The sequence below is a fragment of the Pleurodeles waltl genome, chromosome 6, assembly GCF_031143425.1.
Source record: "Pleurodeles waltl isolate 20211129_DDA chromosome 6, aPleWal1.hap1.20221129, whole genome shotgun sequence".
In the NCBI taxonomy this organism is placed as follows: Eukaryota; Metazoa; Chordata; class Amphibia; order Caudata; family Salamandridae; genus Pleurodeles; species Pleurodeles waltl.
This window is the reverse complement of record NC_090445.1, coordinates 811,351,194-811,365,220: the sequence shown is the minus strand read 5'-3', so window position 1 is coordinate 811,365,220 and position 14,027 is coordinate 811,351,194. Positions and strand designations below refer to the sequence as shown.

Sequence of the window (14,027 nt, the reverse complement as noted above, 5' to 3'; positions counted from 1 at the left end):
TATCGCAGGCCCTCAAAAATGAGTGCTGGTGCTCCGCACCAGAAACAACAAGCACAAATTAAGCACTGCCATAGGGGCATATTTAAGAGCCCCTAGTGTCATTCTAATGCCACATTGTCTTTTTTTACACTAATGTGGCATTAAAAGGCCCAAAACGCTGTGCCAGATTTTCAAAGAGGCGCAATGCATGCATTGCACCACTTTGTTACCCTTTACGCTATATTATGCCTGCTCAAAGCATAATGAATGCAAAGGGGGATCCCCCGTTAACAGGGCCAAAATAATGAGTTAAAGAAATCCGTCAGATTTCTTTGCATAATTTTTTTCCAGCACTTTTAACGCCTGCTCACAGCAGGCATTAAAAGGAGGCTTCCATTGGTTACAATGGGCCTCTGGGTCCTTTGCAAGATTAGCATGAACATTTTTGACGCTAATCCTGCAAAGCGCCGGACTAGCATAAAAAATCCTGATGCTAGTTCCCTAACTACCGCCATGGTGCGCCGTATTTTAAATATGACACACACATGGTGGTGGTAGGGGCTGGTAAGGGGTGCAAGAAAAGTGGCGCTGCACTGCATTCAGCGTCACTTTACTTGAATATGCCCCATAGTTCTGTTTTTTGCAGCAGGCATATTAACCCTCTATGGTACTTTATGTTGAGTCAAAGCTGCCACTGGACAAAACTCCGATCTCTCTCTTTAGCAGGAACATTAATCACAAGAGGTAACTTGACATTTTAATTGTTTCTTGAAAGCTAAACGCACAAGGAACGTTTAAGCAGGTGCTTTTAAATCGCAAGTTTCGTAAGTAATTGCTAAACATAGCGCCCCCCTGAGGCCAGCGCCCGGTGCGGTCGCACCGCTCGCATAACCCAAAAGCCGGCCCTGAATGCAGTGGCCATTTCAATAGAAAATGCGATGTCTGTAAATGACAGAGTGTTACTACACCATCCCTTAGTAATATATTTTAGATGGTGTTTTCCAAAATGCATCAGCTGCTGCATACTACACCCTTATCATTCTCCTGCTGAAGAGGTTCATTTGCTACACTTGCTCTTTGCGTGACGCTCAGATTTTTCACAGTCACAATGACTTCAGTGATGGGACAATAAAGGAAGCAACCCTAGTCTGGAACTTTTTCCAGCACTAGTGATTCTGTGTTTTCCACAATAACTTCCATCAATGCTCTTTCTATCTCCAGCCATTCTCCCTTGCGTCAAAATTCACCCGCCCCCCCAAAACTGTATTCACAGTCTCAACCAACTATGCCTGAAAGGAGAGAGGTGGGTGTCTCTGTTCCCTACACTGAACTGGTAAAGACGAGTGACGTCAGTGCTTGAAATGTTCGTCCAAAAAATTCCTCCTGTGACAGTTGGCCTGAAAATTAAGCCTTGAAGTCCAACTAAACAAACACCCACTGATTAGTGATTACTAATATAACATGAATCTTTGCAGTAAAGTTTTTTTGCGCAGATATCTGCTTGCCATTCTACCACCATACAGTGACTAATATTATTATACCACTCCTCAATTCCTATCCTGCCAAAATAATTCTTACATGGCTGTTTAATCAAACATATGTGTGTCAGCTCTTATGTTTTATATTTTTTACATTAATACTATGTATAGTTTTACAGTGATTCAAATCAATAGTTGCTTTCAAGTTGGGGTTTACCGGATTTGATGTTTAATCTGTTCATTGTCGATTGAGCACAGTTCCATATGTTTTGGACAATGGCTGTGACCCTAGTATAAATTGCTTGTTACATTTTGAAGTTACTGAGTCCAGAGTCACCAATTCCACCAGATAATTGCAAAGCTTGCAGTTATTAGTAATTAGGCAACAGCCATGTGGACCCTGAGTTCTCTCTCTGATTCTGGGGACTAGTTGCTTCCTTTTACCACCTGCTTTGAACAGGTGTTAATTGGAAGCGGGAGGGCTTATACATTCGGGGAGTCAGGAGACCGGACATGCTGTGAGACTTTGAGGAGAGCATTTCATCCTTCCTGTAGGAAGAAGTGGGATGGGGGCAGGATGCAATCATGACCATGGCCTCTGTCCGGACGCCTACCACAGAATATATTATCAATTGACGTGTCTCAATGTTTCCTCTGCAGGTAATTCCTAGTTTGGGAAATACTGGGCCTTTTGTGATCAGGTGGAATGGTATTCAAACCTGAGATATCATCAGAGCTCAATTGTAACCAGCCCCACAGAGACCTCGTGCTGTATTCTGCCTTTGTGTGTGCTGTGGTTACAATGCTCTAGATCTTTACTCTAAATTCACAGTTGAAATAAAACCTAACTTTCTGTTATTCTCTTTCATACAGGAAAATCCCATGGATTAATATTTATGCCCAAGTGCAGCATGACAAGGAACAAGAGATGATTGGCTCTGTCAGCCAAAGTGAAAATGCCCCCAAAATTACCCTCAGCGACTTCACAGCACCAGAGGAATTATTAGAGAAAGAGCGTGACACGCGAGTTACAGGTAACCACACATTTCCATTTGGACCAGTGGCACCCTTCTTTAAAGAACCATGTGCTTGATGTATCAGCGCTTTTTACCCATTCTGTGTCTATGAGCTGACACATTAATGACATATATTTTAAAATGTATGCTATCTGCCGAGATGTCTCATTTCCTAAACTGTATGGCTAATTGTGCATCCCTCCATATCCTTTGTGGGGCAATCGTCCAGAATCAGTACTTCCATCATTCTTTCATTTCTTCCTCATTTGAGTATGCTCTTGAACTGAAGAGCAATGCTGCGTGTGTATGCTAAATTCTCACAGTAGGGGCACGTGCTAAATCCTTGCAGCATGCGGTGCTGCTGACAGCAGAAGCATGGAAGTGAAATGAATCTAAAACTGCATTTCATGCTCAGCAGCACAGTACTAAGTAGAGTGCAATTAGTCGGGCTCCTATGAATTACCTTTACGGGCAGACATGATAAGTATGTAGAAAATGTACTAAATGGATAGAAAGAGGCATAATGCTAAATACACTTAAAGGCATTCGAGCTTGTAAAATATCCTTTCTAGTTTTTATTGTCCAGAGAAATATTATGTTTGCTATTAGTCTCCAGTAGCCGTACAATAAACAATCAGTGGTGCTCCACTCCTAGATGTAAACCTTCATTCCGAGTAACTACTAATTCAGGTAGAAACAGGAGTTTTTACCTGAAGTGTTTTTCATTACCCCTAAGGTAGTTCTCCTTTTCATACATGTGAGGCTGTCCTACCTCCCGACAGACCTGCTTCGCTTAGCTATCTTTTTTAAATAAAATCCTTCCCCTCCCCCCACTTCCTGTTTCTTGTTTCTGTCGGACAGAGCGCTTGGCTAGGGAAAGAGGAACAACAAAGGTGCTGCAAGTACATAAGGGTCCCTCCACACAACGTATTCAGGAGCTCTCCGGCCTGGGTTCTCTGCTGAGGGGGGCCCTCTGGAGATTGGGGCCCCACCAACACCACAGGGACTGCAGGGGCCTTTGTTACACCACTGGTTGTGATCCCCGCTTGGGGGCGTTAAGTGGAGCGGAGAACAGAGTTTACATTGTGGGTTGCGCTGTGACGCATGCACTCCGTATTGCTCGGTGTTTCTGATCGCACTCATGGGAGCGAGCTTGCCGGGGTCAGGAGGGCATGCATGGGGTGCTGAGGTTTTTCTTTTCCCATTTCAGTGGTTAGTTAGTTGATTGGCTTCAGCTGGGCACCCTATTTAAGTTCAGTTGCAGCTGCTAGCACAATCCTAGTGTTATCATAGAGATTGTAACTGGGATGTCAACTTCAGCTCTGCTGGAGGAGGCTTTGCAACTCTCATGTTCAGACCTCCAGGTTATGATTGATGAGGCAGTTGTAGCTGCATTATCTCAACCATTGGCAAAAAAACCTGGCTGAGGATGAGGAGGATACAGATTCTGCCTCTAAAAGCAGATGTATTTTGGGACCCAGTTTTCAAATTTGCTAAAGCAATTCGGAGATGTGTTTGGGTTTCAGCCCAAGGTTTTGTCTCACAATGGGTTCTTTGCCCAGTATACAGTGTCTCCTTCTGATGATCTTCCGATGCATGATGTGAATGAGACATTAGTCTCACATGAATGGCAGGACATTGACAAAATGGCTTTTCAGCATTTTCTATTCAAATGCTATCCTCTGAAAGGGTATGAGGAGAAATACCCTGAGGTTCCGACAGTGAATACGCTCTTGGCCAGTATGATGTCTGCATCTTCTCTGGCTTCTGAAGAGGCATCATTGACCGATGCAGTCTATAAAAAAGTGGAGGTGTCATTAAAGAGGGCATATGCAGCATAAAATTTTGCCTTGAGGGCTGTGATTTATGCAGCTTATTCTTCTCCAACATTGTTGAAAGACTTTCAGCTCCTCTTTCATTGTCTCCAGGAGCAAGAAGACACCACAGCCGTATTGGCCAATATGGGCCTTTTGGCAAGATTGTTATCAGATGTGTCCTCTGTATTTCTTTGGTACTCATCTACATCAGCTGGGGCATCCATTGCTCCTCGGCATCTTTTATGGCGCATACGTGGAAACTAGAACAAGCCCAATATCTCTCCTTTTGACTCTGCCCTTTTCAAGAGACATACTTTCTCCTCAAATTGATGTTCTGGTGAAGAAAGTAGCAGAAGACAAACAACTGCTGCAGCCTTTTTGGCCGTTTGTGCATAAGAGGTCCTTTGTCAATACACATTTTACTCAGGCTCTTCAAACTAAGCAGCTCTTTCAGGGCCGGGCTCAAGGTCGAGGGGCCTCACCAGCTGGGAAATCCCAGCTACGGCAGACATCAAGTTTTCAACCATTGCAGTCACAACTACGAAAATTACTTACCTACTGTGATCATTAGCACAGACCGGTGTCGGACAGATGGGTACTTTCATTAGTGTTTTCTACAAACAACTTTGCCGAAGTATCCTGTAAGAAACCTAGCATTGCCTCTGGGTGTTTAGGTACTTCTTCTGAAGGGGCAGTTCAGCCAGTTCCTGAATTTGGATGAGGAACTGGGTTTTACTAATTTCTCTTTTTAGTCACTAAAGGAGTCAGCAGCTTCCGCCCAGTATTAGATTTGAAGTCCCTCAACGACATCTGATGAAGTGTACATTCAAAATGGTGTATCTGCTGCAAATGATTCCTCCTGTGTCTCAAGGGGATTTTCTCATTACCCTGGACTTACAGGGCACATACTTCCACATGAAGATTCAACTGCAATCACAGAGGTTTCAACGGTTTGCTGTGGGAGTGAATCATTTTCAGTTCAAGGTGAGGCCTTCAGGCCTGTCATCATCTCAGTGGATTTTCACAAAGGTAACGGCCGCAGTGGTGGCACATTTATTTGGGGATCAAGTATGTCTTACTGACTGGTTAATCCTGGCTTCCTCTTTTTACAAGGCAGAGGAAGATGTTCTTTTGGTTTGCAAAGTTCTCCAGGCCCTGGGGTTTCTTCTAAACATCGGCAAGTCTCAACTTGACTCCACACACAAGAAAAAGTTGATTAGGGCTCTCTTTAATACTGAGGTGGCACGTGCCTTCCTCTTAGAAGATTGAATGTTGTCTCTCCAGCATCATCTCCAGTTCCTTCTTCAATTTTAGTCAGCTCCTTCACGTTTGTGGTTGAGGTTTAGGGTCCCATGTCAGCCTGTATGACGGTGGTACCCTGCTTTTGCTTCCACTTGAAGTCTGTAGTCTAGCACATCTGGCTCATTGGGATCCGTACTCCCTGGATTACAATTTTCTCATTCCACTGTCTCACATGGTTGTACAGAATCTCCAGGGGTGACTGTGTCCTTTGAACCCCCTGAAAGGAGTTCTGCTTATGGAGTCATTACTGTTGGTTCTGATGACAGACGTGAGCAAGTGGGGTTGGGCTGCAGCCTTGGGAGACAAAGAGGCTCAGAACAGTTAGTAAGGGTGGCAAGCCCACGATTCATCCAATTGGCAGGAGCTGGCAGCAGTAGGCGGAGCTCTACTACAACTTGCTTCCAACATCCAGGGGAGCAGGCAGTTCTAATGAGGACAGATATTGAGGTGGTGAAGTCGTATCTGAACAGACAGGGGAGCAGGAAATCTCCTTCCTTAGCACTATTGACCTCAAAGATTCCTTCTTTGTTGGAGGTTCATTTGTTCTCCATTAGGGCAATGTATCTCCCTGGGATGGTTAACCTGCAGGCAGCAGGACAGCTTCAGCAGGAATATGCCTTTGTCAGTGGACTTCCATCTCACTGTTCAGGCTTTCAAACTGGTGATGTCTCTCCAGGGTGTTACTTTTCTAGATCTCCTTTCCTCTCCGGAGAACGCTGTGGTACCTTGATTTTGCTTGGAGAGGTCAGGTCAAAGTGTGTGGGTTATAGATGCTCCGGTCGTCCCTTGCCTCCAGGAACTCCGGTATCCCTTCCCTCCAGTCCCCTTCCTCCTGAAGGTGTTTCAGAGGATTCAGAGGGAGGGGGTCACAAGGAGACTATGGTTTCCATTGTTGAGTCTCCTAGTGGTGGAGCTTCCCCTGCACTTATTCTTTCTCCCCCAGCCCTTTCCGGTTCCCAAATCTCAATTCCCAGCAGCTCGCCAAGTTGAAGTTGATAGCCTGGAAGTTGAGAGGCTTGGGTTCCTGCAGTTAGGTTGTTCATGGGAGGCGGCCTATAATATGCAATCATTGAATAAAAATCCACTCTTACAGCACATGCTAAATACTAGTGGAATTTTTGTGTCTGGTACACCACCAAATCTTGTGACCCAGTTATGGGACATCAATTTCATGTTTTAGATTTTCTGTGAGATTGGTTCTTCAAGAGCCTGGCACCTTCTACCTTAGCTTCCCAGTGGGCAGCTATGAGATCCTGTAGAGTTAGTGGGGGTTATTTGTCAGTGGTTATTTCCTTGGCCATGAATCTGCAGAAGGGTTTTCGGTTGAGAAGGATGGTGTTTTTTTGTCTGGTTTCCTCCTGAGGCTTTAGAGAAAATCTCCTTGGCGTAGCTTTCAGGTACAGTGGCATTCCTGGTGACCATCACCTTGTCTAGGAGGCTGATTCCATTGTCATCCTTAATTAACACCTATCGTTACCTGAACTTTTTCCCTGGCAAGGTGGATTTAAGACCTGACCCTAGTTTTCATCTCAAGGTTCAATCTGATTTTCATTGTTCACAGGAAATAATCCTTTCTGTTTTTCCGTCTACCGATGAAATGACATCTACACTGCATGTGTGCAGGGATCTGTGTTGTATTTGGACCGTACTAGATATGTCAATCTTCTCAGGCCTTGTTTGTGTCCGCAGTTATGTGTGTAAAAGGAAGAACTCATCAGGTCTGACGATCAGTAGATGGATCAGGCAGGCGATTACTCAAGCCTATTCTTCCATGAGTGTAGTACTGCCGGAAGGTGCTGTGTCAAGATCTACAAGAGCAGTGCCTGCTTGTTAGGCTGAGACATCTGGGGTTTCACTCCAAGGGATATTTATGGTGGCTACTTGGGGCCATCATAATACCTTTTTGTTCCATAACATGTTGGATTTGTTTTCACGTTCTTCAGACAATTTTGGTAAAATGGTTTTACAAACAGCAATGATTTAATTGTTGTAAATAAATGTATATGTGATTCAGATACATATAATTGTGTCGTATTGTTTCCTGTACATGGGGACATCCTATTGCGTATAGACTATGAGGAAGAGGACTCCCAAAGGGGTAATGAGTTAGTTACTTACCAGTGATCTTCATTACCCTGAGGGAGTCCTCCTCATCATAGTTGTTCTCTCTCTCCCTTCCAGGACACTATTCTATGTGCTTGGAAACAACAGGGAGAGGGGCAGGAGAGGAGACATTTTATTTAAAAAAAGAAAGGTTAGCAAAGCCGGTCTTTCAGGAGGCAGGATGGCCTCATGCATATAAACTATGATGGGGAGGACACCATATGTATAATGAAGGTCACCCGTAAGTAACTCATTCAATACTTCATCTAGACTCCTCTATGTCTTTTGTTCAGGAGAACTTGCATGCAAGATGAAAACTCCCCTTGGGTGGCATTTGCTTCATTTATGTTTTTTTCTAATTTTATTTATTCATGTATACTACATAAATATTATTTATTCATTTATTACAGCAAAACATAAAGGTCATCTGTTGTCTGCTTATGCAGAAGTAGTATTAGTGAGCATGTGTCATTATAACTGACTTCCTACATGTACAGTGGAGACAGTGGATGCACATGGTCACTGCTTGTGCTTTCAGGGATACAACTTATGAAAGAGATGTCAAAACACATAAAATCAAGTAGTATTTTACCTGGAGAGCAAGAGCGGGATACCAGGTACATATTCACCTTTCCTGGAGGGAGCAGGACACAGATGTGTATTACATATTGTGTGATATTTCTAACACTGTGATAGCTAGAGGTGCACTCTCACTGTGACTTGAAAGTATAGGATCATTACAAATAACATATAACATTCTGTCCATAAGGGAGGACAGGTGCCTATACTAGGGATATGCACCTGCCCTACCAACGGACAGCTAAGCAAACTCCTACTTCTGTTTGCCATTGTAGGCCCACATGCTTTTGCTGAAGTATTGAGTCCCCTGGAAGGTGGGCAGTAAAAAACTGAATCCATCTCAAAAGAGTCTTTAGGCTGTCTTGCAAAGGCAGAGTGTGTGATCAAGGGATACACTGACTCAGATACAGACAGTTTGACAAAGCCATGGTACCTGTATCTATTCCAGGGAATCAGTCTGTATTTTGCACTATGTTAGGCAAATGGCTTCCTTGGTGTGTTTTTTGGAATTGGACAAGCACAAGGGATGAAGTGATTCCTTCTTGCATGGGATATACCCCTGTATGTGGCTAAAGGATCTGTATTGGAGCTTTCATGTTACCTACCATACTTTATGAAGTTGAGAATTAATAAACCTTGCCCAATTTCACCAGTAGAATCTCAACATTGCCCACTCCAAAATATGTACACTTTGATGTGTTTTCTGAAATACATTTTCCATGATCATTGGACAAGTATAAAACCTTTGACACACTTTAGTATATAGATATGAAAGTTACTTAAAAAGCAGGGTAAAACTCTGTTGAGTGTTCAACTGCTCATTCGCTGCTATGGTGTGTCTATAAAGCTGAAACGTAGGTATTGTTAGAAATGGGGTCTTTGGTTGGCAGTCAGGTTACCCCCGTCCAAGCAAGGACCCTCATTCTTTTCAGGGTAAGTCACAAACAATCCAAATTATCCTGTGCCCACCCTCTGGTAGGTTGACACTGAGCAGGCAGGCTTAACTTAGAAGGCAATGTGTAAAGTATTTGTGCAATAAATGATGCAATAACACAGTAAAACACCACAAAAATACACCACATAGTGTTTAGAAAAATCTATAATATTTATCTGATAAGATGCAGGTCAAAACAATTAAGATGCTATAAGTATATGTTGAAATATCACTGTAAAAATAATATAAAGTGTCTTCAGTCTTTAAAAAGCAACAAATGTCACTTGAAAAAACAAAGTACCTGGTTTGTGTTCAAATTCTCCACAAGAGACCGCAGAGGAGGAGATGTGTGGAAAACGGGGAGGTGTGCGTCGATTTTTCTGGCACACACAGACGATGCGTTGTTGAGTTTTTACGCAGGGAAGGCTTTGCGTCAAATACTGGCATGGAGACTGGGATCCTCTTCGGGTTGTGGGGTTTTAGGATGCCCCAGGGGCGATGCTTTGAAATCCAGCGCTTGCAGGACGAAGTCACAGGGGCTACATCGATCCGGTGGGCGATGCGTAGAAATTTCTACACACGGCAAGCGCTGCATCGATTCCTCGCAGGAGGTCGGGCTGCCTCGTTCCCGCTCGGCTTTGCGTCGATCCAGTGGGCCATGCATTGAATTCCCGGTCACAACGCTGGTGCTGCATCGATCTCCCCCTTGCGAAATCGGGCTGCGTTGTTCCAGTTCTACATGCAGTGATTTTGTCACCGCGATGCAGGCTGTGCCGCGTTTCTTGCAGGCTGTGGGTCGATTTTCGCCACACAAGGAGTTATATTGCAGGAAGGAAGTCGGTTTGGTTCCTGAGGCTTCAGGGAACAGGATGCAAATTCTATACAAGCCGTTGGAGAGCACTTCTCAGTGCAACTAGAGAGCAGCAAGGCAGCAGGGCAACAGCAGGGCAGCAGTTCTTTGCAGAAAAGCAGTCCGGTGAGTCCTCTGGGCAGCCAGGCAGTTCCTCTTGGCAGGTTGCAGGTTCTAGTTCAGGTTTTCTTCTCCAGGAAGTGTCTGAGTTGGTAGGGTCAGAGACCCTGCTTAAATACCCAAATGTGCCTTTAAAGTGGGGGAGATTTCAAAGAGTGGCTTAGAAGTGCACAAGGTCCCCTTTCAGTTCCATCCTGTCTGCCAGGGTCCCATTAGGGGGTATGGCAGTCCTTTGTTTGATGGCAGGTTGCTGCCCTTTAATATATAAATGTCAGGCCCTCCACCCTCCCAGCCCAGGAAGACCCATTCAATATGCAGATGTATACAAGTGTGACTGAGTATCCTGTGTTTGGGATTTGTGAATGCACAAGGGAGTTGTCAACTAAAACCTAGCCAGACGTGGATTGTAAGGAACAGAAGGATTTACGTGCAGAGGAATGTTCACTTTCTAAAAGTGGCATTTGTAAATAGTAATATTAAATCCAACTTCACCAATCAGCAGGATTTTGTATTACCATTCTTGCCATACTAAATATGACCTTGTTACTCCTTTCAGATCAGAAGCTACCACTCAAACAGTATATGAGGGTAGCCCTAATGTTAGCCTATGAAAGGAGCAGGCCTCACAGCAGTGTAAAACAAATTTAGGAGTTGTACACTATCAGGACATGTAAACTACACAGATGCATGTCCTGCCTTTTGTCTACACAGCACCCTGCCCTATGGGTTACTTAGGGCCTACCTTAGGAGTGACCTATATGTAGAAAAGGGGGAGTTTTAGGCTTGGCAAGCACTTTTAAATGCCAAGATGAATTGGCAGTGAAACTGCACACATAGCCCTTGGAGTGGCATGCCTGAGACATGGTTAAGGGGCTACTTAAGTGGGTGGCACAATCAGTGCTGCAGGCCCACTAGTAGCATTTAATCTACAGGCCCTGTGCACTTATAGTGCACTTTACTAGGGACTTATAAGTAAATTAAATAAGCCAATTTGGTATAATCCAATATCACCATGTTTTAAGGGAGAGAGCATATGCACTTTAACACTGGTTAGCAGTGGTAAAGTGCGCAGAGTCCTAAAACCAGCAAAAGCAGTGTCCAAAAGGTGGAGGGAGCCAGGCAAAAAGTTAGGGGTGACCACCCTCAGACTGTCAGGTGTAACAGGTATGCTTTATGGATGTGATTTAGGTGCTGTGACATGCTGCTGCCTTCTGCTGCTTCTTCTGACTGTCCACTGGTGACTCCTGACTTTCTATAATTAATCAATCCTTTCCTCTGCTGTTGTGGACATTTTGCAAGCTGTGTGTGTAATAGAAAAACTTAACCTAGACGAACCATCTGACAAGTGCATGTTAAAATGAATGTAATCAAACTCGAAAAAACGTTTGTGAGTGTCGTTAACGAGATGATTTATGGGTTACTGGCATCTAGCTGTAGAAATTTCAGGGGTGTGCATCATTTGACTAATTTCTTTCTCTAAATAGCACATTTCAAAAATATTACGAAACCCTAAGAAAATTGCCTTCATATTGTCTATCAGAGCACAATAACCACAATACATGGTGTGCCCTATTTTTATATATTGATTTCAAACAACAAGAGCGACCCAAACGTCGATGTGAACATGGGTATGAAGCATAGACTTGTGACAACAATCACATAGAAGTCATTTAGACATCTGTTAAAATGAACCAGGGAAATCCTGTATCGAGTAAACCAGAATACCAACATTTTAGTTGAACAGAATAAATCTGTTATGAACAAATCCAAACCTGAATAACTTAGACGGTCAGTCAGTTTGTATAATTATTCATCCGAAAACAGTAAATATCCACAGTCAAGTAAATAGTGAAACAATTGTTCAACAGGAACCTAAGTGAAAGAATCCAAAATAAAGAAATGTAAAGGAAGTGACAAATTGTGAAGCGAAAGGTATATTGGTGTAAATCAAAGGACAGCTAAATCAAATATATACGTTTTTAAAACGCTAGAGAATGTATCTGGAATGTTTTCACTATCTTAGAGCTCTCTTTGAATATTGTCAATGACATTTTAACTGTATGTCGGGTGTGAGGGTCTCATCTGGACTAGAGATGACCTGGGAAACTCAAGAATTGGGGGCAATTAGTAATAATTTCATGATGAAAAAAATCAAAAAGAATTTTAGAATATGTATATACATACTGGTCAAGTTCTGTGGAGAACCTGGAAACTTAGGATGCAAGGACAAACTCCTGGTGTGAGAAAATAAGGGATTGCTGTCTGTATATATAAAAAAATATATCCAGTCTAATAAGCAGGGCCCATTTAAACAGCCTGAGACAGACGAGCATGGTGTTGAACGTCGTGATTCACCAAGGAAAGTGTAAGATATCTAAGTTAGGCGTGACTCTGCCTTCCTGGGTTCAAGGGTTGTCTGTATAAATCTGGAAATGTCCTGGAAAATGACCTAAAAAATATGAGGTCAGCTATTAATAAAGCAAGGCCACCACTGAAGTGTCAGCTAGGGATTGCGCACAACAATGCATGTGCTTACCTGTGATGGGGGATAACTGCAGAGAGATCCCATTTGAAAACTTCATGATGGAAACTGTAAGGCGCCCCATGGGTGGTGCTGTGTGAAAAAGAAGATGCTCACACTGGAGCAAGTGAATCTAAAAAAGGGGGGAAATGTAACTGTATCATATGGCCACTACTCTCACTAACGCACAAAAAGTGATCAGTAGGTGCTAGTCAGAGAAGAAAGTGCCCAGATATCTATACCTATGTTAGCACATACACACCTGAGGCTAGGAGAAGGGGTGTTCATACACAGCATACTGAAAAGCATATAAAGAGTGCCCCCCCCAAAAAATTGCTCCCTTTGGGCGTGATGTCTGTGAAGTGCCCCATATGTGATGACCAGTAAGCTAAAACAATCATAATTGTGTTAAGTGGCACCATTATCAAAGTGTGCATATGGCAAGATAGGGCACATTTGTCAAAATGTGTGTATTGAAGATAACTGTTTACCTGGGTGATGGCAACTGCTGAAAAGTGAGATGACTACACTGATAATCTGGCAAAATAGTGAGCGTCGCATTAGTTATTGAAAAGTGTCCAGACTGACACGTGCACCATGGATAAGAGATGAACAATTAGCAATTATAGTATGTAATTGCGCCCAAGTGCTGCTGGAAGTTGATGGGAGCGTCGGTGTCAGCCACAATTGATAGTACAACGAAAAGAATGGCAACAATTGTAATCGCGGTAACACAGATACCCTCGCAATCACAGTTGGTAATTCCCTGGCTGACGTGCACCGTTAGTAAGATCTAAATCAAACAAGATGGTGTCAGCACGCTACTATTGGTGCAGTTGTTCCCTGTCACAGTACCGCACCTTCTATATATTTCAAAAGTGGTGGCAAAATAGGCGATAAAAGGTGATAGCGAGCAGGCCATTTAAGCATATACTGAAAAAAAGCCTGACCCGTTATAGATGGCAGTCACAAAGTACTGCAATTAGGGAAACCACAATCAGAGAATCCTACTGCAGGTGTGTAGATGGAAGCGCCATTGTCAGTCACTCCAGATAATGCTGGCACATCAGACACTGGATGGTTCTTGGCACTGATACAGAACTAGAACCTAGTAAACAAGAACTAAAAGAAATAGAAGACTTAGAGAAACAACTGCTAGGCTGTGACAATCTCAAAGAGGCCAAATTAGCACTGGACAAATTCAGCAAAACCACCAGTTAGTTTAATATATAGAAATGAAAAAAAGCGGGCAAGGTTCAAAAGGTTATTAACAATTTATCCAAAGAAAAGGCATACTCCTACCTACACAATGATTACTATACACAAGC

The 14,027-nt window shown here is 43.3% G+C and overlaps 1 protein-coding gene across 1 annotated transcript in view; it reads left to right on the top strand.

Annotated features, from left to right (window-relative positions):
- SORCS3 (sortilin related VPS10 domain containing receptor 3) overlaps window positions 1-14,027 on the top strand; it is a 2,578,554-nt gene that overhangs the window by 2,541,739 nt on the left and 22,788 nt on the right. Inside the window, exon 26 of the mRNA XM_069239432.1 lies at window positions 2,331-2,491. Within this exon, the coding sequence (XP_069095533.1) occupies window positions 2,331-2,491 (161 nt within the window). The remainder of the gene's footprint in view (window positions 1-2,330; window positions 2,492-14,027) is intronic.